Source organism: Chiroxiphia lanceolata, chromosome 3, assembly GCF_009829145.1.
Source record: "Chiroxiphia lanceolata isolate bChiLan1 chromosome 3, bChiLan1.pri, whole genome shotgun sequence".
NCBI lineage: Eukaryota > Metazoa > Chordata > Aves > Passeriformes > Pipridae > Chiroxiphia > Chiroxiphia lanceolata.
In genome coordinates this window covers 18,779,915-18,806,677 of record NC_045639.1, presented here as the reverse complement: position 1 = coordinate 18,806,677, position 26,763 = coordinate 18,779,915, and the positions used below count along the sequence as shown (strand labels likewise).

The 26,763-nt window shown below is 46.5% G+C and overlaps 1 protein-coding gene across 1 annotated transcript; it reads right to left on the bottom strand.

The window, feature by feature from the left end:
• On the bottom strand, window positions 1-25,105 carry DUSP10 (dual specificity phosphatase 10). Its single transcript, XM_032683870.1, has 4 exons — window positions 25,045-25,105; window positions 22,618-23,463; window positions 4,426-4,803; window positions 1-1,274 (listed from the first exon to the last, which is right to left on the bottom strand). The coding sequence occupies exons 2-4, from the start codon at window positions 23,417-23,419 to the stop codon at window positions 1,009-1,011; spliced, it is 1,446 nt and encodes a 481-aa protein (XP_032539761.1). The 5' UTR covers window positions 23,420-23,463; window positions 25,045-25,105; the 3' UTR covers window positions 1-1,008.
• Between the last annotated feature and the right edge of the window lie 1,658 nt (window positions 25,106-26,763).

The following is a 26,763-nucleotide window of genomic DNA, read 5'->3' as shown; positions in this document are numbered from 1 at the left end:
TTTTCCAAAAGATTTTTTTCTTTTATAATCAAATTTTTTTACATAGACAACTGAACACACCAATATTTTGTGCGAAAAATATTTTTAAATAAACTTCTCAATTTTTGTACATTCTGATATACATATGTAACAAGGTTTATGGCACTGTAACCAGGATCAAAATCATATAAAGGAACGAAATAATTGCTCTCATTTATCCTTTCTGAACCAAGCTGGCTGCTGCTGCACTATTAGACTAAAAATTATTATTAGTGGGCAGCCAACTCTAATTGGTTTGAACACTCAAATCAAAGCCCAAATTATTATTGCACAAGAAGCCAGTGAAGGCATATGGCATAGAATGATCGAAGTCCCTTACTGTTAAAACCTTACACCCCAAAATAGAAAAATAGAACTGGAACATGAAACACACCAAATAAACTTTTTTTTCTTCTTTAGTTTGAGTCAGGAGTGTGAAAAGTGCCTTGCAGACTTTTTAAGCTGCTCTGATTTCCTTTGCATTGGTGAGCATTTTGCTAGGTTATCTTTAGCAAAGCCTTTGCAGAATGAAGGCCCTTATGTTTCAGGGAGGGTTTTTTCTGCTTTGTTTTGGCTGTTTGTGTTTCGTCTTCAACTTAGGTTTCTTCAGTCTATGAACCTGCACAGACTACTTAGCCATAAACTCTACAAGTAGCTGGAGAGGTGGGAAAAATAAAAATTAAAAGAAAAAAAGCCCAATATTTCTTCTTCTTCTTCTTGTTTTGATTTTAAAAAGTACTCCTTTTGCTCTGAAGCCTCCCTGCTCTGCCGGTGTCTGAGAAGGAAATCATAACAGCATCCCAAACCCGGCAAAGTTCTTGGATCTTTTAAAAACCTTTCCTTACAAAAAAGGTTTTTATTCACAAAAAGTTCGCCACAAAACTCCCCTTGAAAGCTAAAAAGAAAAACCCACAAGCCACCCATCATTGCCCCAAATCAGGTGAAGAATAGGTTAACCCCTTCATTGACCGCCACCTCACAGCGTCGCTGTCACACGACAGTCTCTACGCCGATCAACTTTGGTGTGAGGATTCGTGGTGTGACGCCATTGTTTAGATCTTCTTCAAACTCCAGTAACTGCCCCATAAAGTTAAGGTTAGGGGAAATGATTGGTCGTTTGCCTTTTACAAATTTATAGGCATCCGTCATGGTCATGCGTGTGTGCTTCATTAAGTAAGCGATAACTATGGTGGCAGATCGGGAGACACCAGCCTGGCAGTGGATGAGGAGACCTTTCCCACACTGATGAGCTTCCTCTAGAAACAAGAAAGACAGAAGAAAGTAAGATTTTTGCCAGTTCATAAATTAGAACAAGCTCAGTGCAATTAAGAGTAACTTAATGTGAAAAGTCCCTTGATTTGATTACAAGCACAGCAGCATCTCGTCCCCCCTCCCTCCAGCCCACCTTCCTCCAACGTTTTAGAGTTACTGCACGTGAAACACCCAGTCCACTCTGACACTGAAAATCCTCATGTCCAAATCCTTATCTCTTTATTAGATGAACCACACAGTGAGAGATGCTGCTGCACTGCTCACACTGGTGCCAGGGAGCATTTATTTGGGAGGTCGAGGCCCATGATGAAGCATCGGGCTCCATTTCCACCTCTGCCGCTGCATTACATTGGCATCTCAACCTCCCTGTCTTTCAAAGTAGGGCACCACCTTTTTAACAAACAGGTATTTTCAGATTCAGTTCATAACAATATATGTGTTTCAAAGCCCTGTTCTTGGAAGCTTTTACAAAGCTATTCTTGAAATGAGCTTCAATGGTGCCTCCACAAAAGCAGGAGCTGGATAACACACACAGACACACGCTCTCCACCAAGATACATCGCTTAGATGGAGGCAACCCAGGCAGGATTTAGGAAGGACAGAGTCCTTGTAACCACCTCTTAACAGGACATGAGAAAGAGGAGAGTCAATACCATACCACCCTCATCTCCCACAGCTTGCTTTCAAAACAGGAGATAAAATTTTCAAGATGTTGACCCTTCAATCTACTTCTTTTGTTTTAATCCGCAGGACGAGCGTGAATTTGGTTTGCAAGTTTTGGCATCAATCCAACCCTACCAAAAGTACAGTTCATCCCACCCCACATGTTCAACCTCTACTGTGAAAGCATAAATGAAGCCAACTTCCCTCTAGACATCTTTGGCAGTTAGTATTTCAGAAAGCTGAAACTCTCTAATGTATTTTGACACACTTTCACAGAGAGTTTCTGATGATTTCACTTCCTATGGTTTTAGTCTTAGCTTAACCTGGGGTCGGCTGTAGTTTTTTCAAGACATATTTAAAGAAACATAGGCCAACAATCTGCTGTTTAAACACTTCCAAATCTTCTCAAATGCAATTTAAAGTTTACCCAGAGGAAGGTAAAGCTTTGACTAGTTATTTCCCCAGCTGGCTAAATTTGCTATGGAGAAAATCTCTCAGTGGAGAAATATTTGTTTATTAAAAACAAAGACAGACCCCCAAGCTGTAATTATTAAAAAGGAAAGTAAAATGGGTTTTGAAACACTTTCTAAACCTTTTCAGAGCAAAGCTGCTTTCTCTGCCCTTGGTAAGGTCACAAGCCAAACACTATCTTTCAGTGGCTTTGAGAGCTCTAATCCTTCAGCTCATAGGAATGCTGGGTGCAGAAATCTCCATCCTACTCCCAAAGGACCTCAGTAGAGCTTTGCAGTCTCTTTACGTAAGCTTAGCCTACTGCATCTCCCTATCTTGTTGAACTCAAAATTTAAGGTTTTATGGGATTTCTTGGTACAGCTTTTTTCCCAGAGGATCAAAGCTAGGTTCCCTCTCCCTTACCCCTCACCCAAAACGGGGTGTTCACCTTCCCATGCACATCGTAATCAGCAGCTTGGGGAGCTGACAGCACTACTGATAGACTGGGTTAGGAACACTGGGGAAAATTTGGTTTTAAACAGAGATTCTTTGGTCCTTCACATTGTAGGCGACAAGGGCTCCCAGTAGAAGCTCCCAGTGGTAAGACTCAGGCTTTAATGCTGCTCTCCATCTGAACTGCAGCACAATCAGTGATTTCTCTGTTCACCCTCACTAAAGTAGCACAGCTACAGGCCATACATGTCAGCACACCACGGTCCCCTGCCAACCTGCCAACCCAAACACGGCCAGGGGAGGCTCACAAGCCATCTACTTCAGAGTTATCTGCCCTGCCCAGGCACACAGCAGGGGCAGAAGGGCTCAGGAAAACATGCTGAGTTTGGACCTCCAGTCCTGGGACCCAGTCCCACAACTGGGCCCCAATCCTTGATGAGCCTGGGAGCACTCCACAGAGCCAGCACAAACAGGCTTGAGTTTCAGGAGCCATGAACCCATCCCCTGACTCAAAGGCCATAAACACTGATGGTCTGAGGGCAGGGAGGAACATGGCTCTGCATCCACTTCTGTATGGGGTCAGTCAGGGATCTAAGCTGGGATGCAGCACAGAAACACACTTCCCTTGTCTAGTCCTCCACTATCAAGCATGAAGTACTGACAAAGAGATTAGCCCAGCCTCAGCACAAGAAAGTAAAATTATATATCAGTGGTCCCCCCCAGAATATTTCAGAAAACCTCTCAGGGCACATAATTCTGCTGGAGCAGCACAGGTGGACATTCACTATGCCACAAAAGCGGTGTCCACAAAGAGGGCCAAGATGTGACCCTCAAAAGCTTTTGGTATCACATGCTGAAGCCCTCGCTTAAAGTAGCCATCTGGCTTTAGCCTAGCTGACCAACCAGAGCTGAGTGTGGCCCTAAACTTGGCTGAGGGCTGTCCTGGGTTGATCTAGCGAGGTTCAGAACAACATGGGCAACATTGGTGGGTCATTTCCTCAGCAACCTCTGCAACAATCTGCATGTCTCTGGTGAACTCTTTCACACAGCCTACAGGATTTAGAAGCTTATTAATGCAAGTTTCCATCGCTATCCACTCAACCACACACACACTTGGAAGCTATAAATCTAATTGTGGAACAAGCAAAGTGTGAAAGTTTGTCAGTTTTCTCATTAAGTTAGGAAAGACTGAGCCATCATTGAGAATAGTTACTATGAAAAATTGGCTGTAAGCCACTGTGGAAACTGGGAATGCAAAGGAATCAAGAAGAGGGGATGACAAAAGTCTCAATTTTCTCGGGTTTCCTGAATTTAAAGCCTGGAGGTAGGAGTCAGTATCAATGGATAAAAATTGTAACCCCAGGCTACTTAACTGGATACATCAGAGATGAGAAAGAAAAGACATATGAGTTGCTCAGCATTTCTGACAACCTAAACAAAAGTAAATATGGCCTTATTCAGCCTTCAGAGTAGTTGGAGAAGCATAAAATTCACTCTAAATTCTTACGACAGGTAAAAATAAAAAAAAAACCAAAACAAACAGGAGTATTTCCAGTCAAGGGTAATTACCAATGAACTCAAAAGCCTCTTCAAAATACTGCCTGAGGTTCTGCTTGTTGCTGTCAGTGGCCGGGAGCCGCTTGTAGTTGAACATGCCTTTCTCATAATGGTACAGGGGCAGGTGGGTGGTCACATTAATTACGTAGCCTATGTTCATCCTCTGCATTTTCTCCAAGTCCTGAGCATCATGCTCATTTCCGAGGAAGAGGAAGGGCAGGATGGGGGTGAGCTCAGCGTTCTCGATGTCTGGCGTGGTAGGGATGGACTGAGGTAGCATGGGGGGCACAGCGGAGGCACCGCCCCCTCCTCCCCCCTCCGGGCACTCTTGCAGTTGGAGGGAGTTATCGCAGAGGTTTTCGTGGTTCTGCTTGAAACCGCTGAGTCCTCCTGGGAAGAGAGACCAAGCAGATATTTTGGTTAGATACCCCAAGGTGGCAACGCTTTGGATCCACCTTTCTTCAGAGCACATACTGGGACCACCAGGACTGGAGCTGGGTCTACTGTCCCCACTACCACTGTCACAGTGACCAATGCTGTGCAGTCAGCAGCAAGGGTAGCACGAATCAGCAGCAGGCATTGTCCTCCCTTCTGCGAGGCACACGGTGCCAAGGAACAGGCTCACAGACAAACACGCCTCTGTGCAACATCAGTGTGCTGGGGCTGCCTCACCTACCAACCTGTGAGAGAGGGAAGGTATTTTTTCAAGAAGGAGAACATCACCAAAACTAGGGGCAAATGGCCTATTAGCACACTAAAGCAGAGCAGCAAGCCAGCTGGGACAGTCTTAGCTTTACCCGCCCACAGCGGATTTGCCTGTGGGAGCAAGCCCTGCAGGGCATCCCCCCATCCAACACTTCTGAGGATGGGTGCAGCTCACCCCGGCATCACTCCAGGGAACAGTACGTACACATTTGTGCACCCAAACAAAAGAAAACCACTCCTTGTAACCTAACAGAGACTGAGGTGCTTGCTTAACATGTGGCAAACAGCCCTCCTTTTGCTGCCCTGGCTGCATGAAAATATCTAGCAAGAGCTATTTTTAGGACATTAATATGGATTGGAAAATGAATCTGAGGGGGGAGGGAGAAGTCACTTTTTCAACTCATGCCTCCCCGACTCTATTGCATGCCTTGCTGGCTTTTTCAAGCACCATCTCCCTCCCTCTCCATTTTTTTTTTTTTTTTTTTTTTTTTTTTTTTTTTGAGGAGGGCAGCTTTGCAGAGCTGGAGCAAGCAAAGGGAACCTTCTTTCTACACCTCATTCGGGAATGACATCAGCCCCAGGCTCCCCACCTGCCTGGTTTCCATAGCGATTACACAAAGCACACAATGACATCAGCTGGCATGACATCAGCTCTTTGAGTGCAAACAATACAAGAACTACTACTTTGTGCGAGGCCTTTGGTAGGAGGCAGTGGCGTTCCTGGGAGCCGCTGATGTAATGCTAACAGGTGGCTCCTCCGAAAGAAAAAGGCAGAAAGAGGAGGAATGCAGTGATACATCCCCCCCCACCTCGCCCACAAAAGCGCACGTTGCTGTTGTACCAGGACACTTGAAGTCATGCTCCGCACTGAGAGGAGCCAAGTGTTCAGACTCAATTGCACTTTGTTAACTGCAAGCCAAAAAAAACCCAGGAGGGGGGAGAGCTACCCTGAAGTTACTAGAAAGAGCTACACTAGCCAAAATAAATGTTGAATGTCATCATCCCAATAATGTTATTTAAACAGAAAAATAAAATAAAATAAAATAAAAAAATAAAAGAGAGGCTATTTGTCTTTTCCGTGCTCTTTCACAGTGATCTAGTGAAGGTTTAAAACAAAGAAAAACATGCTGTCACTCAGGCTCTGGGTCAGACAGAGCAAAGGGCTCCAATGCCTACATTTTGAGTGTTGGAATTCAAATGTCTGTGACATACCTGCCCATAGGGTAGTACCCAGCCAGGGCCATTTCAGCACCCTATACTGTACTCCATGGGCACAAGGCACCCAGACTAGGCTACAACTGTCTGAGCCGCTCTAATACATCCAGACTCCTATTCTTCACACTCTGCTAGTAACTCATTTTCCCAGAAATCTTTGAAATGTCTACAAAATGTAGAGTATTTCCTCTTCCCTTGAAAGTGTGCTTGTCTTCAGCTGTTTCTGCTGTTTACAGGACACAGAGCAAACAGTTTTACCTTAAGGATCTGTACTCTGAAAATTGTTGCAATGAGGGATCAGGGGAGAAAGAAGAAGCAAGGACAAAAATCTGAGCTCAACTGCCAACTGCACCACATGGCCTCAACGGGGTCTGAAAAGTCTTCTCAACCCACTCAAGAAAACAAACAAGACAATGGTCTCCAAGCTGAAGATGCCTGAAGTCTCATCCAAACCAACAGCCCCAGTCTAGAGTCTGGGCTAAAGGCTAAGCCCTAACCCACATTCCCATCCTTCTACGTAGGCAACCAGTCCATTCAGCTTCAATACTGCCATTTGAACAATAACCGGAGCGTGCTGGGATTCTCAGGAAAACCCCTGAAAAAGTTGCTTTAGTGGCCCAGAGCTAATGCTCATTTTCCACCTCCCCTGCAGGCTTTAGGGAATAGGCAGCTGGAGGTAGGATCCCATTGTTTCATCACTAAGGTGGAGACACACTGATGGTGTGGCAGACACCATCCTGTTTCACCAGCTGCCTTGTAAGATACAGCACAGCTGGAGAGTCTAGAGCAAGTTCTTTCCTCACCACCCATGTCCTACTCTCAGGTCCTCTGCCTGCCCCACTGGCCAGAAGACACTATTACTCCTACTACCAACCCTTCCTCACTGTGAGCTTTGGTCCAGCAAATGACATGGAGGAGAGGATAAGAGACCATTACATTGTGTAGGGCTCCTCTGTTATAACTGCACTCAGAAGAAATCAAGAGGTGTAGGGCAATCCCCACCACTCCAGCAGCAGCACCAGGACAAAGGATGGGAAGGAGACCCCAAATACAGCATGTGGAAGATGCACAAACAAGTGGAGTAGCTAAATATATAATAGCTTCACCCACAATTTCTTTCCAGACATTTGCCAGTGGTCACTATTCCTAATGTCAGGCCACATCCCCCATTCTCCTTGTTCACCTCCTCATGTGGGCGCGGAGTTAAAAAGTTAGTTCAAGGAATATTTAAAGTACCATACCCAAGCAACTCTCAGAGCAAATGTCCCTGAAAGAACACATTACTGTGGAGAGGATTACCAACTTGAACTGGCTCAGACATGTGAACAAGCAAAGACTGCACCAGAACACTGGTATTCAGAAAGAAGGCAGCAAGATGCAGTCACGGAGAGAAACTGAAGCCTAGGCCAACAGCAGGAGCTGAGCTTGGATCTGCACTGCCATATGAGTCCTGCAGGTCCCAAAATAGGACCCACACACCTCATGAGTGCTGTTCCACTCTCACCACACACAATCCTTGTACCTAGCTGATTTATGAGGTACTACTGTAATTTAAGCGGAGCTCACGCATGCATAATACTTAGTTTTTCTAAAGTTTACGAGATTACTTCCTGAAGCAGGTCCAAGTAAAGTTAATTATGACCAGTCAGAAAGAGTGAAAGAGGGATAGACTTTACACATGAAGGTAAATACAATGTACAGGCTATTCAAATGTATCTGTATTCCTTTGTCAAGAAGCTGCTATTTCAGCACTTAAAGTCTTCATGTAGAAGGGGTAGAGGAGGTGGGAGAGGAGGCCAACACATAGTTCCGGCAAGCCTGGTCTAAGAGTTGATTAATTGAACTCAGTAAAGTCTAAGACATATCACTGCTGCTGACCACAACTCCAGATAACAAGGAAGCTCAAGGCATGGATGCAGAGACTCCTCTCGTGGTTGTAACAAAAGCTGTTTTGTGGCTGACGCTGCCCAAGCCTTCCCTACCCTGGGGCATGAAGGAAGCATTATACAGGGCAGTAACAGCGCCTGTGGCCAAGAGGCACAGCCTAGTAGAAGCTTCTCACTAGCACAGAGATAAGCTATATTTTAAAAGCAGCTTTTCAGATGGTGCAAAAAGCCTTCATCATATAGGGGAAGCCTAAGTAAAGAAGCAATATAATATATCCACCATGAAAGCCCATCAGCATGCAAGGCAGTGCTGTTTGAACCACAGCCACAGAGCCTAGTCTCAGATGTGCAGCCACCTTCAGTGACAAACCAAAATGCCAGCAGCCAGATAAGCCACCAACATTCATTTCAACACAATGTCACGCTCATAGCCTGTCTCTTCTGCCTTTAAACACACCACACAGCTGTAATAACCAAAGTACAGCAAAAAGCCTGAACTGTTCAGTCGGTCTGATGCAGCCCACATGCGGGTGCAGAGAACATCCCAAGTGCTTTTGTGCACTCTCTGCGCCAAAATGGCAGCTGGGCAGGCCTTTAGAGCAGCTGAACCTACCCATATCTAAACAAAGGTGGACATACAAGGATGCTCAGCACTCTGGGGAACCCAAGGGTCTCGCATAAGGAAATGAATCAATGAAGCAGGACCCTTCCTGGCAGATGGCCTTGCCTGGTATCTAGCAGGACACAACATAGGACTGAGAGCTCTTGCTCACCACTGATACAAAAACCAGGTATTTTTGCAGTTATAACTGCATGTCATCTTCCAGCATCTTACCCTGCCAGAACAGCTGGTGAGTGACAACAGACTTTTGATTGTCTGAGACTTCAAAACTTTTAGGAAGTTCCAAGTCAGCACCGGACGTGCTCCAGCTACTCACACTTGCTTGTTCGAGTTCTTCGCGGCCATCGGCCCATAAACATCTTGCTTAATGCTCCACAAACTCCCCCGCTGAGCAGCACCCAGGCAGCAGCTGCACACAGATTTCCCAGCCCCAAAGCCATCCAGGAGCCCAAGGCTTGCACCACCGCTATGAGACCAGGTGAGCGGCTGGACAGGAGCCAAAGCAGCTCTGAACAAATAAAAAAAGACAAGCAACATGGTGCTTGCATAAAAATCATGCTAAACACAGTGTCTGTCATTTGCCATCAGAAGAGGGCAAATACAATGCAGAGGAGGCACAAAAGGTAGAGCAGGAACTAGGCAATCAGCTTTTATGATTGCAGTAGAACCATCTTCAAAGAAAGCAAGAAAAACCTTACCTGTACACATGGGTTGGTTGGGGGGCTGTTTATTTGGAGGTTTTTTTTGTTGTAGTTGTTTTGTTGTAGGTTTTTAGTTTGGGGTTTTGTTGTTTGTTTTTTGAGAAGATTGAGAATTGAGTACAAGGAGTACAGTAACACCTGCCCTCCTCCTCTGTCTCTCCTTTGGCACCTCCTTCAACCACCACTGCTGCTCTGTAGCTGGGTGACTATATGCAAACTAGGATGTGGGCTTACAATATGCTTTGGGAGATTTGCAATATGTTTGCTATCTGGAAATGGGCTCTTACCCCACAGTCAAGGGAGTAAACGACCTTGTTCCCTCTGCAGTGACAGAGCTTAGAGGGAGGCAGCTACAATGAAATGCCCTCACAATAAAGCAACACCTTCGCATTACCTCATTGCTGTGGACATACTTTGTTCTGAGCGTGGCAGGTACTGGGTGTTCCTGCTACAACTGCAAACAGGAACATACTTTTATACATGACAGACTGCAGATGTGGGAGCCACATTTAGACAGAACACGTGGTCTCGGGAGACAACCAGACCTTTTATACAGCTTTCAAAGCTGTCCAGGCGGATTTCTGGATCCGCTCATCCTCGATTACAATACCACAAAGCCATCTCAAAAAAAAAAAAAAAAAGCAATACACACAGAGGCAACAAGAGTAGAAATCCCAGGACACTGGGAAGTGTCAGCAGAAAAGATGTTCGATCTGTAACTTCCCCTCCTCTTGTGTTGCTGGGCTCTTGCAGGGTGCACAGCAGAGAATTCAGCAATACCACAGTTCTGGCCACCCCAGGCATTACTCGCTCAGGAATGAAGCCAAGTTTTAAAACATCCACTCAGCATGTGCCCTGTCAGTACCACCATAGCATACCAAGCCCCTGCGGCTGCGTTTGAGTGTGTTTGAGGTTGAAGCATTACAGTGAGCGTTTGGGGAACAGGACAGACACTCACACAATTGGTGCATATCTGTTTAAGACGACGCTTTCAATTTGTGCAAGTACAGCCTGTTCCTTTAAACCTGTGACCTCATTTATTTACATTACTGCAGAAAAGCACTGCCAGAAGCAACAGCTGATGACAGTCTCATGTATTTTTCCACTAAGACAACAATTAAACTGCTCCTGTGTTATTAATGAACAGATGACTTTGTGTCAAGTTGATTCAAAGCACAGGATGCCTCAAGGTTAAGCAACTCCAGCATGTAAAAATAGAGGTTAGGTATTGTCCAGATGCTTCAGCCACCCAGTACTCTCCCCTTCCTCAGCCTGCCAGGAGGGTCCAGGTCCCTCAGCCACTCCCTGCCATGCTGCCACCAGTGTCTGGAGGTCCTGCTGCAGGGTGACACACTGGTGCTGAGCCACCACCACGATAATGCCAGAATTTGCTCCTGCACCATGGGCCTTCCACCAAGGAAAAATGCTGCTGTACAAATTAAAGCAGAATTCTGCTGTTATAGGCCAAATCCACTCCTGGGATATGAACAACCACCTAGACCAACTCTTCATACCACCCCACCTACACAGTTATGCATGCAGGTGTAGGTCTACTGACTAGCAAAGGCACTAGCAGAGAGGGTACAGAGGCACTGGGGTTGCACCCATAGGGCATGGGAGCTACTACCACCTTGCAGTAGAAGATCCAGCCATGACACTTGCTCACAGCTCTTGCTGTCATGATTTTAGCCAGAGCAAAGATGGTTCATGGTGCATACTGAGGATTATGCTCTGTTCATCCTGAGGTACTTAAAGAAGAGATGCTCGGATTTTGTGAATAACACAAGACAGACTTTCTTTACCCAACCAGGGCTCTCCTTGCTGTCATGAAGCACTAGAAGTGTGGGAAGGACAGTTCAGCAGGGCCAATCCAAGCAGGTCAGTGTCTACTCTCCATGCAGATGTCCTTCTCCTCACCACGCTACTGGTGAGCAGTGCTCAAAGCTTGCCCTCACTGCCGTAGAGCTCACTCTACATGAAAGCTTGACATGATTGAAAATATTGTATTTGGCCCACAGAGTGGGAAAGGCAACTCCCCTCTGTCCAAAGGGTGGGGACTTATTGGACCACAGTCACCAGGTGACATTAAGAGTTGTTGCTTTGATTTCAAGGATATTGTGGTGAGGTTTGTTTGTTTTCAACACTGGAGGGAGCTTTACAAGAGATAAAGCTGACAACAGAGGGGAGCCCATCCTTCTACAGTACAGGGAGGCCACAGTGACACCAGGACTGCTTTACACCTTACCATTCCTGCTGTTAAAGAAAGGGGGAGAAAAAAACAAAACAAAACAAAAAAATCTATCCTTTTACAATATAAGTATCCACATTTACCTCAACAACCCACATTGCCCCCCTGTTTCCAAAATCAAAGGCTTAACTGAAAGTTTTTTTTATTTCTGTTGCTGATAGCAAGTACAATAGGTCTGACTTCCTGGTCCTGTGAGTTTACTTCTCACCTGTCTGCAGGACATTCAAAAGACCTATGGCAGGGTTTCTCTCCCTGCCACCCGCACAGCATTCAGCATCAGCCTTGCCGCAAAAGATTAAGCTTTAAACAAACATAAAAAAGTAAAAGTAAACAGTTCACAAAGAACAGTTTCCACCTCGATACACTCAATCTAATCTAGTCTCTCCCTCTAATCGAGCTGCCAACAGCACTTCAAAAAAAGGCAAAACTCCGCATTCCGAAGAACTTGCAAGGTCAGGTTTTTTCCATGTGGGAACTATCCTGAGAGGTCAGTTTGTACACAAATTCTGGCCTAGAGAATTTACAAGCACATCCTTGACACAATGGCTTTGAGGTTCCTTTAGAAGTCAAGAGTGTGGCACCAGATAAAGAGGAAAGGTTTCCCCTCAGCATCGAGGGACACGCGCACACGATTGTGTGTTATTTCTAATTTTATCTCACTACAGCTCACACCCCTTGCCACAGCACATCCTCTCCTGCTGGTCTTTGAGGTCCCTGGTCCCATCTACTTTTATTTTTTATTTTGACACCAGGCACAGCACAGCCAGCTGTCCTAGAGACATGTCCCAGAGAGGAAGGAAAGAGGTCACCAAAACCTCCTTCCCCTGCCAGGCTGAGCCAGAGATGCTGGCTCTGTGGTATTTCAGTTTGATTCTTTTTTCTTAAATATAGTTTTTTTTCTCTTTTTTTCTTTCTTCATGCCTTTTTTCTTTTGTCTTTAATTTAGGTTTTTTCCTCAGACCCTGGACACCCAGGAAAATCCCACACATCCCTTCCCTACCTTACCTTTACTTGTCAGCTTCTTCAAGAGATGCCACTAACTTCTGGAGTACTCACCAGCCTGTCCAGAAGCTGCTCTGAATACTTCTGGACCACATCTCTGCAATCAAGACAGTTGTTCCAGCTTGTAACTGGAAATCCACCCTATGCTATGAGAGTGCTGAGTCTGCCCCTTTTAAAGAAAAAACTAAAGTATTCATGGGAAAATAAACCAGCATCCTTCAAAGCACTGTGTTATCTTTGGGGAGTGGTCAGGAAGGTGAAAGAGGAGAAGGCCTGCTCCAAATTTTGGTACAAGGATTAAACTATGTAAGATTGTAAATAGGAACAAGACAAGAAACTCCACATCCCAAACACACTACGGTGACAACTCTGCAGCCACAGAGGAGGATTGGACTTACCCTCCCTGGAGGGCAAGCGTTTATAGCAGAAACTCAAAATTAGACACATTACAACTCCTCATAGCAAAAGTATGCATTCCCGTGGGGATGTAGGCTAACATGAAGTCCAATTAAATAATCACTGGAAATGTCAGCATAAACCCTGAAGGAATACATACTTCTACTGTGAAATGCTCCCACTGGAAATCATATTAACAAAAAGGTCATCAAGAAATGCTAAAGCTATGTACAAAGGAGGCAAGGGGAAGTGAAGGGGGAGGGAACAGAAACTATTTTAATGCAATAAAATACCACAAATGGTTTTATATTGGCAAAGAGCTATGGGTCTGTTTTCACAGAGAGGGGTAGAGCTGAGCACATTTGCCCAGAACATCAAGGTTTTTTTGGTTTTTAATCTATTACCAGTTCTCTCCCTGCCCATCACCATGTGCATCTCTCAAGCAACTAGCCTGGAGACAGCCAGCAGCCGGTGCGACGGCACACGAGCAGCATGCAGACAGCCACAGCTCTCTGTGGCTCAGCATGTCTGAAGAGGGAGAACGGTCCCAGCACTGTGTCAGACATCTGTAATCCTGGATTTGTAGGCGTGGACCTTTCTGTTTAATTTGCATGTTTTCGAGAACACTGACATTTTCATGGTTCAGCCATCCATTTATTCTCTTTACCCTTTTAAGGGCAACCTCTTTAGGACAGCTTCTTTCTAATGACAGAGCAGGCTGCTTTGTTTCTCTTGAGGATAACACAGGCTCTTTTCCAATCCAAACCACTGCTCCTCCACTTCAGAAACACCAGCACCATTCACATTAATATGAAAGGAAAACAAGGTGCTGATATACCACACCAGCATTTGGGAGTGCCATCCATTCCTGCTGAAGAGCTTCTACCCTTTGGGCTAGAAATAATACTACTACCTGGCTCCAAATTGACACCTTTCAGCAAGGTATTTCAAACCCCATGAAGAAAAAACAGAACATAAAGAGTGCTGACTTGACATATCCCAGTGCCACATAGCCAAAAATAAAAGCAGCAAGCTACTGGAACTAGCATGGTGCATGCCAGTCTCCACTCTGACACAAGATCCAGGGCCAGCTCTGCTGACACTTAAATCCCAATCATAATGGTCAAGGAACCAAGTCTAAAAACCAAGGTCCCTAAAAACTCCATAGGGAAAAAGAAAGTTGACCCAGATTGCATCCATATACTCCAGAGTCAAGGGAAGAAAGGAGAGAAGGAGGAGGAGGGGGAAGGGAAGAAAAGAAAAAGTCATATTTACAGAAGCCAGAGCTAAATAGCAATAAAACAAGGAATATCTTCAGCCAGATCAAAATCAACCGTTGTCTCCAAATAAAATAACTCCTTGGTCTCCACAGGTGAGTTAACATTAATGTTTCCCAGGAAGCATAAGAACTGTGTTATCCCCGAACAGAGATATCACTCTGCTTTGCAGGACTAACACAAACACCCATGAATTTACAATTAACCTCACGTTTAGTAATGATAGTGGTTTTGTACCTAAAATATGCCAAATTCTAACCAGCAGCAAAAGTCTTATTCTTAGCTTTCATCAGCTGGACAGAGAGACTCCCATTACCTTAACAGAGACCAAGAGGAATTAGAGCCTATCACCAACACCATACATCAACTGCTTCAACAGCTTTGCTTTTAAAACATTAGTTTTCAACTGCTTACATAAGCCTTAATATCACACTTTGGCATAATGAACTGGAGACAACCAATGTGACTGATATTACAGAAGCTTGCAAGTTAGCTTCTATTTTCCAAGTTTCTTTAAGGTATTATAAAAAAAAATATATATGATAATTCATGTGTGGACAAGGAATAACATTTGTTCTTCTTTTTATTACCTTTAATTAGAAGCAGTTCTTCTTTGTTGCAGTGAATCAAGTGGGAATTAATCCCAGCATGCTGTAGACGTTTTAAAGCTAGAGCACGGTAAAAGAGACAGCCAAAAGAGAACCAATGTGTTCGCATCACTATTATTATTCTCTTAATTTAGTTTTTGCAACTTCCTCCTTCAAAGTCATGATCTTGGAAACAGGGTGCTGCATACATGCAAAGCAACAACTAACCCTAGCAGGAGCAGTGGCTCCCAAGCCTTCCCATGCCCTGTCCACATTTGTGTTCTGCCAGCAGCAGATGATAAGAGACTTACAGTTCCCCACAACCCCACTAACCCCAGACCCCTCCTGTGACAACAGCCCAGTGGTGACAGTCCAGTGCAGGGCCACAGGAGAGCTCCCACTGCAGGGAGTTGTGGATGTAGTCGAGATAGACAAGGCTAGCATTGTCCCAGGGACTAGATGGTACCTAGACCTACAAGGTCCCAGTTGCTCCCTGCAGATTTGCCAACTTGGGTCTCCTCTGCATACACTCTCCTGGAACATGCTCACTAAAACCAAGTGCCAGGAGATCAGAAGCTTGTGCCCCATTCTGGATCTTTTAGTTTCTTCATTGTGAGCAGAGCTTTCCTTCAAAAAGGAGGTAACCTGCTCACCCAAGCAGAGAAACACATGAAAATGAACCTTGAATTTTTAAAAGCACAAAAACCACCTAGAGGCAAATCAGAGCCTACAGTTTATCACTTTAGCAAAAACGCACCAGCAAGGGAAGAGAGGAAGGGGATGCTCCTCAGTCCATCTTCCCCTTTCTGCAACAGGCAACTGTGTTGTTCCAGGGCACCATTGTGACTATGGATGAACCTGGGTTAACACCTAACACCAATGGCAACAAGAGAAATGAGCTCAGTGTAACAAACAGTGCAAAGGACAGAAAAAAAAGCCCAGTCAGATGAAAATGAGTTCTCTAAGGCCTCACAGCAAGTCTGTTGTGCACGCTTAGTCACAGAGCAGGAGATTAACCATCACTCGGCCTTGGTCAGAGCTCACCTGGCCACAAGAATGCCCTGTTATACAGGCACAAAGCATCCCTCTAGTCAGATTACCTCCTTTCTGCACCATATGGGAGACAGACTTGCTTCTCCCAGCTCTTCCCCTTTCCTTCAAGCTCCAAAATGCTGCTATACAGTTGCAGAAACAGGTCAGACCACCTTTGGCAGGACACAGGCTCCTCGGGAATCAACATCTTTCAGAGCAGCAGCGACACACCAAAACCAACCTTTGGTGTGCTGAGATACTTCCGGATGTGAGGCTGCCTTCATCACAGATATTAACTGAAGCAAAGAGTTTCCTATACTAAAAAGTCACAAGGTTTAATAAAAAATCCTACGAAACAAAACAACAACCAAAAAAAAAAAAAAAAAAGTTTAGCATTGATCAGCCACCCTGTGCAGAGACCACGAGAACCCCAGGACCTCCCAGTTGCAGAAACAGGCCCACTGAATTCCTCCATGCCTCCTGCTCACAGCAGTCCCTGGTTCTGCCTCCACACAGGGTGTGCTGAGAGCACAGCAAGGACTGGTGGCTGAACCCAAAGGCACTAGCGCATGTTTCAGCTTTCCCACAGCATTCTTCAGCATTCAATGGATCAAGAGCAGGTGAAAGGCCTGCCAGAAGAAGCTGAAGCAAGTGAAATGCTCAAGACAGCACCTTTATCCAGCCTACTCTCAATGGGACTCTTTGCCAGCTTTTACTTTTAGGTGAGGCAGGGAAAGGTGATATCCATAATGAACACTGCTCTTTAAGCCCCAGCTTAGCCAACACCTTTGTGATTACCACAAATTAATTTTTACAGTACAGAGGTGTTTAAAAAACTGCTTGAGACAGATTCAGTCAAGTACCCAGAATCAAAGCTCCAGAAAAACAACTTCTTGAAGTAATTCAGGTCAGCCTTGCGATTTCTGTAGCCAGCACTCTCCCAGGCCCACCAGGGACTTCCCAACAAGGCCACAGCACCACGCATAATCTTATCTTACACACAGAGGGACAATGCACTAGGTCATCTTCAGATTACCATAATCTATTTTTTAAACAGCATGACTTCTATAGCCCTGCAAACTGATGCTGAATATTTAGAGGTGTTTCCCTCCTGGCTGACTAGTGAAATTGCAAAACAGACAGATATTATGATGTGTGCATGCTGCTCATATTTATGGCATTTCTTTACTTTCAAGTTGCCTGCATAAATAAAAAACCCTAAGTGTAATGGGGCTTTTCACAGAGTCAAGAAAGAGTTGTAGCCTAAAGACAAGTAGATGATCCCCCACTTTGAATGCAACAAAAAGCCAAAGCGATCTCACTAAAACTTTTTGTGCTACTTAAGTAGCACAAAGTCATAAAAACTTAGACTGCTCCTTTGGAAGGCAAACCCCCCACATATAGGTCTAAAAAAAAAAAAAATTCTATCTGTATCAGTTAAGATACAGCCACCCTAAGCCTCTTCAAGAGGCTGTGCTCACCTCAAGAGTAAAAAGCCAGAAAACAGACCAGCAGCAGTCCTATAAAGATTTTAATAATACAGCTTCTCACCTCTGGCAGGGTAAGGGTAAGGGCAGCACATGAAGGATTCAGCTAATTATGATCCAGCATCTACCTATCAGGAACATCACGGGGAATGTTCCCCCAGTTCACACAGAACTGGAGCAGTTTTTCTTTACAAGCATCAGAGACGTCTGCCTCATGTAACAGTTTGCTTAACTCTTAGTTTGGTTTCCAAGGGTAGGACAAACTAGGAGCCAAAACCAGGAAAACAAAACAAAACAAAGAAACAAACCTCCTTCCTGTTCCTCTTTCCAAGGTAGTCTTCCCCCCAAGGACAGTTTAAATGTGATAGGTACCCTGTAAGCCAGCTCTTCAAACTCTCAGATGCCATTATCTGGGAGGAAATGCCACATTTTCCATTAGTTTAGAGGTACACTACTCTGCAGAAGTATCCCCTCAAAATACAGTAAAGACCGTGGTGTCCAACCACACAATTGCCCCAATTTATCTATATGCAAAAGGTACAGACACACACAATCAATTTTCAAGTGTTATGGCCAAGGAGATTATTGATTCCAGTAGAAAGATACTTTAAGCTCCAGCAATCAGTCTGAAAACTGAAGGTGAAATCTCAGCCTCAACAGAGCCAGCAGAAGTTTTTTCCCTAGCGACTGATGGGGCCAGATTTCCTCTGCAGCACAGAGGGAACACGCTTTATTTTTAAATGTTAAGTAATGCATGTGAGACATCCAATGTGTTTAAAACTACACATTTCCCTATTACAACCATGACCTAATACTTATTCAGTGGAGATTTCTGGTGGAAATAAGTGCCAGGCACATGTTTTGTTGGTCAGCTGGATTTGTTGACCATTACATCAAGTTTTACTTTCAAATACTCTTGTGCAGTGTAATCCAATTAGGATTTAAAGCAACACTGACACTGTTGAATTATATTGCTAACAATAACAATAATAAATTATATATTTGCACAGATTATGACCAGGTCAGGTATTTCTAAGGCAGCTGCTCACAGTATTTTACACGAACATGGGGGAACATAAACCAGGTATTTATTCCTTGTGTAGGCACCTCAGGCCCTATGTAGTTGTTTCAACTCTGCTGATATGCGACTCTGGTGTGGTAAGAGATCTGAAGCTATTCTTAGACCATGGCAGAAAGCACGAAGTGGTTTGTTGGCAGGTCTTACCCACTATAATGAGAGCAAGTTGCTTCATTTATTTCCCTGTTAGATGAGCAGTGAGAAGATTGAAAGCCAGAGCATAAATAAGTTCCTCAGACTGGGAACAAGAACAGAGAATCAATCAGTTGTTGGGGAGGAACCAGTCAGTTCCTCTCCATCTCCCTTGCAGCAGTCCAGCCATCAGTTTACAGCATGTAAGGAGAAGAAAAAGAATGAATTATTTACCAAACTACATTTTGCACCTCCGCTTTTGAATTCAGTTGTTTCCCTGCAGTCAAACACAGAAGCCTTTACAAACTAAACACAAGACTTAAGCAGGTTCACAAAGGACCCACTGCCAGACCTCAAAGGTAGAGGAGGAATAACAAGATGGAGACAATACTACCAGATAGTGGTCAGGGACTCCAAGGCAACTCCTCTTGTGTTAAAAGCTGTCAAGATGTGTTGGCACAGATGCTTCCATTTTTCATTTTTGTTTCCTTTGTAGATTTAATTTAACTTGGAAAAAAAATGCTGAACTCCAAACCTAAACATTTTAGTTTCGGGTAAAAATAATACTTTTCATCTGAATGCAAATGAATTTCCCACTTTCTATATTTAGGTCCCAGTAGCGAACTCAAGCACACAAGCCTTCAAGACTCCAGGCCACTTCCTCTACGAGCCAAAGTGCTCAGGGAAGGTAGAGATGCCTCACCATTGGGTTTGTAGGAGGGAAAGGAGCACAATCCCACCGAGGAGGGTCAGGGCTGCTGATCCCACCCAGGGTCACAGAGCCATGCTCTTCCCCTCCCCAAATTCAGCAACAGCTTTGATGTTGGCCTCAAGCAGAAGGGACACTGGGCTCACATCATTGGTTTGCTCTCTCCTTTCCAATGCTAAGAAAAAAATAAAAATAGAAAAAAAAAAGGCATCCAAAAAAGTGAGGCCTTTAGGTTTTAGCAAGCATGCAATACCACGGTCTAGTACGGTGTGACTGGGTGTTGGGGGAAATATGACTTCTTCCTATTTTGCATATAAACAGGCTAAGCAGCAGCTTCAGCCCTGATAGCTCAGGCTGCTACAGCCTGTGAAACGCTTATGGGCTTATTTTTTCATAAAAGTAGAGGGTTTATGCCTGTCTCAAGTGCTGTTATGCCTTGTGAACAAAAAAAAAAATGAAAATCTTTCTTCTAAAGAACTTAAATCAAAATTATGCATATATTATGTTTATGACCAAAAATATGCTCTATGTTAAAGGAAGCAGCAAAGAGAGGAATGAACAGAAAGGGAGGAATACGGGTTTTAAAATCCCCCCATACCACAGCATACGTAAACCCTCTCTTGTCACAATGCTAGTTTATATATTGGTCTGATACATTAAAAATAAATCAGGCCACCTCTTTTTAACTTGAGCCTAATAAGGTGCACCATACATACATTTATCTGTAGATCACAGCCTGGCCTTGGAGAACAGCACAGAGTTTCTCTGCTGCTTAAAAAGACTGGGGCACCTAAAAACTAAACTCACACAGGGCCACGTCTCTACCCCAGCGTGCTGTAAGCCAAAGATGTAATCCAACCCTCGGCTTTGCCGATCGGATTCACCCCACAACGTGACACCGTGCCACAAAAACAGCGATGGGGCTACGGCTGACAGGCAGCACCAAACATGGAGAAGGTGGCACCGGATCAGGGGGACATAAACTTGGACAGCCTGGCTAGCAACCACTGTTTGCAAACACAACACGGGGGATCAGATGGGCCGGCAATAAATTAGGAGCAGATAGCAGAGAGCAAGAGAAATCACTCAAAATAACAAATGTAGGCAAAGAGGGCTCCCCTGTCACCCTCGGTTTCACTTTAGTGCCTGAACCCAGGTATGTGCATGTGCCAGCTCCCAGACTGCTGAAGCACGATGGAAAAAACACTATCTGTCAAGTGAAACTAAATAACGAGTGGTTCCAGCACCACTCCTCCCGCTCGGAAGCTTAATCGCAGCCTTCCTAAATGCTGCTTTATCCCATGCTCAACTCCATTTGACCCCAGTTTGAGCTCCACTTCAAAGAAGAGGGAGGGAGTTTAGGTGATAGGGGGAGCTCCTCACTATACACTCCCCCAGGTGAGGTTTGCTCTGATCCAGATGATCACTACATCCAAAAAACTAAGGATTTGGGCCTTCTCTCTCCTCTGGCATGCTTCGAGATCTGCTGGCAGACCAGTTTGGGGAAGAGATTTCTGCTAAGCAGGTCTCTTAGGTAACATTTCTCAATGGTAGAAAACCAAAAATGGCCCAAGGACTCTCACAAGCGGTCAAACCCAGTGCAGCACCCAGAGTTGGAAGGTGGGAGAAAGGGCTGGCCAAAACCTGCCCATAGCACCCAACAGCTCAGTGCTGCCCAACTACAGCTCTGCAGCTTCATCTCCACCAGGATCTTACTTCAGGTACTGAAAAAGTACCAGTCTGAGGTCCACAGAAGCTTCAGTGGTTTTCCCTGTGTTTCTCTGAAAACACTTTCAGCATACCATTTTTCTGAGGATAGGAAGGCTTGCAGACTACAACCATATATCTAGTTGCAAAGGCTGTAGAACAGAATGAATACCACCAGAAATACAGGACTCCAGCAACAATGTCCCTCTGCTAAGCACCTCATCTCCCTCTTTTACAGGTGAAGGTCACCACCGTAACCCAAGAGACTCAATAAAAGCATATAGGGAACCCGCAGCAAGTATCAAAGCAAGCCCAGCATGACCATACACTTGCTGGGAGCGAAGAGGCAGTTCACCAGTTTCAAGCTTCCACAAGATACACCCACACAGAAGTATTTCACAGGACCCTTAGCTCCTATAAAGCTAAGAAACTCAGCTGAGGAAAGGGGATAAACTATTAGCCCAATCCATTCTCCTGCCACATTGGGCAGGTTGGAAGTAGTAAGCTGCACAGAAAAATTTAAGCGAATTAAACACATACAGTATGAGCTAAGCAGCAAATCCTTCCATAGTTTCTCAGTGCCACAGCCAGTCTCTGCCAACCATGCCTCTGAACGGCATAAATACCCAGGGGAAAGGAAATTCAATCTAGAGGGCAGCATTGTTATAAATAGGATCTACAGAATGAAGTGAAGAAAGGGAACTGTCCTTTGATGCTGCCTTAATTGGTGGGGCTTGTTTCCACCAAAGCATTAAGGGATAAACCAAACACCACATTAAAACAGGAACCTTTACAGGAAAGCCATACACATATATAAACACATATACATGTAAACACAACACTTTCAGATCACTTTTTTCAGTATTTCCCTCTGTTCATTATTCTCACCTCATACCACCAAAACAAGGTTTGATTGCTGACTGGTCCACGAAAAAATGCCTCAGACCAAGTGACTTCCCTTGCCTTTCCTTCTCCAATCTCACTGCCCATCTCCAGCACCTATGACTTTAGTTTCATACAGACTAAAATAAGGCTGCTAAGTAAAGGTCAGTCTGACAAGATAAATGAGAACTAACCCCTCCTGGACCTCTGCTCCTTGGACTATAAATACTCAGAAGAAGCAATGGGGGAAAATTCTTTGTCTGCACAGACACCAGGAAGCACGTTTCCTCCTCCTTCCAGTTCCCATCCCTCCTGCAACTCAAGGACAACATTCAGAGAAAAACAAGCATCTCCCTGCTACCAGCTCCATGATTTGTCCACGAACAGCATTTGCTTTGCTGCTGGTGACTGGAGGCACGCAAGCCTCGCTAGAGATAAGCAGATGCTTTCAAGGTTCAGCCATCAGTGAGGCTGACAGCAGAGCGTACATGCTGCAAAGCAAACCATGAGCCTACATGCGGGCAATGAGGAGAATTACCTTTTAGGACTAGGGGCTCCTTGCCTTCTCGCTTGAGTGACTCTAGCACTATGTGGAGTGGCTGGGAAGGCATTACTCTGCTTGGCTCATTGGTATTCTCATCATAAACTATGATTTCTTTGGAAAATATTCTCTTGAAGGAGTCCTTGCCTTCCCGGCAGGAGATCAAGTCCAAGACGGTGATCTTGCCCTGCTGGAGCCTTCTCCGGCTGATCTTGTCAGAACAGTTAATGTGGACAGCCCCTTGAATGTGGCTCTTATTATACTCCATGAAGGGCCTGCAGTCAATGATGACAGGCCCCTGGTTCTGTTGGTGGCTCTTGCTGCATTTGGTCATCTTCTTGGCCAGATCATTGGGGTAAATGATTTTGATGCTAGTGAGTTGCTTGGTGGTGCCTGAGACAGGGCTCCCCACCCCGCCCAGCGGGCTCAGGCTGCCGGCGTTCTCATTGCTGTTGACCATTTGGTTGGCAGGGCAGGCGGTGGAGGCTCCGGCGTGGGTGCTGCTGGTGCTCGCTTGAGTTTGGGCCTGAGTGTCCTTGTCGTACGTTGCCACAGTGCAGCAACTGGCACTGCTGCATCCACAACTCAGGGAGCGTGCAGAGCCGTTGGATGAGGGCATATACGTGAGATTAGCAGTCTTTAGGGACACAACAGCTGCGCCGAGCAGACTGGAGTGGCTCTCACAGGCAGAAGAGGCAGACTCAAGATAGCTAGAGTCTAAACAGAGGTTGAGATCCTGAGGTCTCACTGGCCTCGAAAGTGCCACTACTACCCTGTCGTCTAGAGGAGACGGAGGCATGAGGAGGCTGAGCACTAGCAAGTTAAGAAGAACTCAAGATCACCCTGCAAAAGAAAAAGTGGAGGGGAAAGAAGAAAAAGGTGATGAAAACAGATCATGAAATCAACATAAACCTACAGATGCGACAACTTACTTTGCCTCGACCCATTATCCTCAACCTAACAACCCTTTCTGACAGTAGTTGCTAAAAAGCCTTTTAAATCCTGCAGCAAATACTTCAGCTATCTGCATGTGCACACATGGCATGCAGAACACACGCGACTAGCCTGGATGTGCAGTTACACCCAGGAGGAGGCATTTGGCTACATGCAGATGGTGCTGAGCTATTCTGAAACCCCAGGCTGCAAGGCACACCACTGATAATGACAAGGGCACATTCTCTCATCCCGCAGCTTACTGCAAGGGAAGAAACTACTGGGCTGACTCTACTACTGGGAGGAAGGCATAAGAGCTGAATAGCTGAATGTGTCAGTGGTGATACACAACTTTTCCAGCAAGATGGAACAAAATTAGCTTGTGAACAAATTTCCTGAGACAGTTACAAACTTGAACACGTGAGGCTAAACAAAAAATACCCAGAAGAAAAGGAGAAAATCAGGTCCGGAAATCCTTACAAAAAGTAAGTGCACACCTTGCACTTCCATTCCCCTGCTAGAGAGGCGAATCCAGCCCCAGTCAAGCCCACTGCTCCAGGCCCAGAAAGGCTGCTGTTCTCCAGCAGTCCATGAGGCAAGTTCCCTGCTCCCCACCACAATTCACAGCTTCTATAAAAAGGGGTCCCCTCTGCCCCAAGCAAGGTCACTGCCTGCTCAGCCTTTGCCTTCTCATTTGCTAAGACCCAGAGCGCAGGTTTAGAATCCCCCCATTTCCACTCGGGAGGGAAGGAAGACGACAGGAGGGAAGGAAAACGACAAGAGCAAAACAACCTAAGCCAGCCCTGACAGTGCCTCCCCTTCAGCAGCAACTTCGGGAGCAGCCGCAGCTCTCGCTGAAAAACACATCCCAGCACCAACTTCGCCAACTCCATCAAACCCCCGGAGCGGGGCGAGCGCTCGCAGTCCCACTTTGCCGCGCAGCCGGCTCCGCACCGGACCCGTCGGCAAGGGGCAAGGAGATGCCCCATTCACACGTCGGCGGGCCGGGGGGCACTGCCACCCGCAGCAGCCACCGCTGTACGGAGCGAACCCGCGGGTACCTCCGGAGCGAGGAAAGAAGCCGCGACCCGCCCGCCCGGGGCACGGCGGCGGTGCCGGGGCCGGGCAAAGCGGGGCTGCCGGCGGCTCACCCGGGAGGCTTCCTAGCCCGTTCTTTCCCCAAACTGTCCCTCGCTTTTCTTTTTAGGATAAGAGAGCGGATAAAAGATCCCTGAGCGCCTTCGCCTGACGCAACTGAAAAATTTAAATAAGCGAGGGAGACAACCCGGCTCGCTCAGCGAGGGCAAACAACTGAAGAGCACACGAGAAGCGGGAAGCTGAAGTTTTGCCCCCGAGCGCAGGGAGCCGGGGCCGCCGACGCCAAGCGGTGCTCCCCGCCGCGGCAGACCCCGCGCGGGCTCCCGCAGCCCCCCGCTCCGCTCCGCTCCGCTCCGCGCCCCGCACCGCTCCGCGCCGCTGCCCCGCACTCACCGGCGCGGCGCGCTCCGGCCCGGTGCGCGGCGATGGTGGTGGCGGCGGTGATGGTGACGCCTGTGCTGGTGGCGGCGGCCGCCGCTGGTGGTGCCGGTGCGTGTCGCGCCCGCTGCCCCGCGCGCCGCCCGCACCATCCTCGTTACTTTCTCTTTTGCCACCGCGTAAATGTACGGCCCGGCGGGGGCGGGGCCCGCCGCGACGGGCGGCGGCGGTGGCCAATCAGCGAGCGGGGGCGGGTCCGAGGGGCGGGGCGGTGATGTCATCGACAGCCAATGGGGAGGGCGCGACGCCGGCCCCGCGCCCCGGGGCAGCGGGCGCTCGGCGGGGCCGGGCGGGGGCGGGGGCGGCAGCGCCCCCCGCAGGGCGGGGAGCGCCCCGGAAACACCGCCCGGGAGCGGCCCCTGCGGCGGGAACGGCCCCGAACGCTGCTCGGGCAGAGCCGTGAACGCGTCCCACGGGAAGGGGCCAGCGAGACCGTCGGCTGGCGCCAGGAGAGCATCACCCGCGCTGCCGGGGCAGGGGACCGCGCTGCCTGTCCCCCACAGCCCCGCAGTGCCTCGGCAGTGTACCAGTGGCGCCAAACGGAGGAGGATGCTTTCTAGGTGCTTTTCCAAGCAGTCCTCCCCTAACAAAAACAAGCATGCATGAGATACTCGGAGCGGAAAAAGAGTAACTTCCCCGCACGGCAGCGGTAAATCAGGGGGAGGGCAGGAGGTGTGCCCTGCTCGCTGCTCAGAGACGGCCAGGACTGGAGGTCCTCGCCTGCCTGACCCCCCAGGTTAAAGATGGATCCAGTTGCTCCATGTTATGGAAATTCAGATCAAATCCAGCTTCTGGCACACTGTCCAGCAAAGATCATGAGTGCTCAGGTTAGACTGGACTCTCCCAGTGTAAAAAGGAAAGCAATACAGGCTTGAGGACAAGATTTTAGGGATCTGTTACAAGGACAGGTATAAATCCCTTTCATCCTTTCTGTCAGGTGTTGACATGGGTGAAATAATGAGCTCTCACCCTTGCTACATGTGCACTACAAGGCAAAAGGTGAGAATTGATTTTCAAGCCATATGGATCAGCTCATCAAACACTAGGAAGGTACCTGGCAGCAGCATGAGATTTTTGCACCCTTTCCTCCCCTGCTGTGCAATCTATTTTCACATTTCCTGGTTCACAACCACGTCTCACCATGTATCAGTCCATCACATATCAATCCACCAAGTCGGAGACAGGGAAAGTGCCATCTCCAGAGCGATGCATCCCACCATGTCCTCCCTGACCATGGGAGTGCCGGAGAGTTTCGCCTGCAACCGTGAATGCAAACCCTTTGAGCTAGATAGAGGAGGAAGGGTGAAGTGAGGGCTGATAAGAAATTGTCAGCATGATAACATTGAATCTAAATTAGCCCCCAAAGATTTTGTTTCTGGGATATATGGAGATAATTAGTTTTTCAACTGGGATTTTCAAGCCTTAACTACCAATCCAACTGCATCTATAGCAAAAAAATAGTCTAAATGCAGTAATATCATCATTCAGCAACTCAGAGCAAAAAAATCGCATCGAAACAGGTAGGAAGATTTCAGAAGCACTGAATACTTGATTTTTTTCATTAATGGTTCTAAGATAAACAGCAAGTCAAATCCCTTTCCTCATAGCCATTCCTTAAACAATCAGCTGCTTTCCTCTAAATGTTCCTCTTTCGGACAGTGACTCATCCAGCAC

Bases quoted from the DNA above. Each gene is read 5' to 3' on its own strand.
- DUSP10 (XM_032683870.1), bottom strand. From the start codon at position 23,419: ATGCCTCCGTCTCCTCTAGACGACAGGGTAGTAGTGGCACTTTCGAGG. The intron at 4,804-22,617 runs GTAATTCTCCTC...CTCTCTTCCCAG, and splicing joins GGAGCCCCTAGTCCTAAAAG to GAGGACTCAGCGGTTTCAAG. The intron at 1,275-4,425 runs GTAATTACCCTT...TCTTGTTTCTAG, and splicing joins AGAGGCTTTTGAGTTCATTG to AGGAAGCTCATCAGTGTGGG.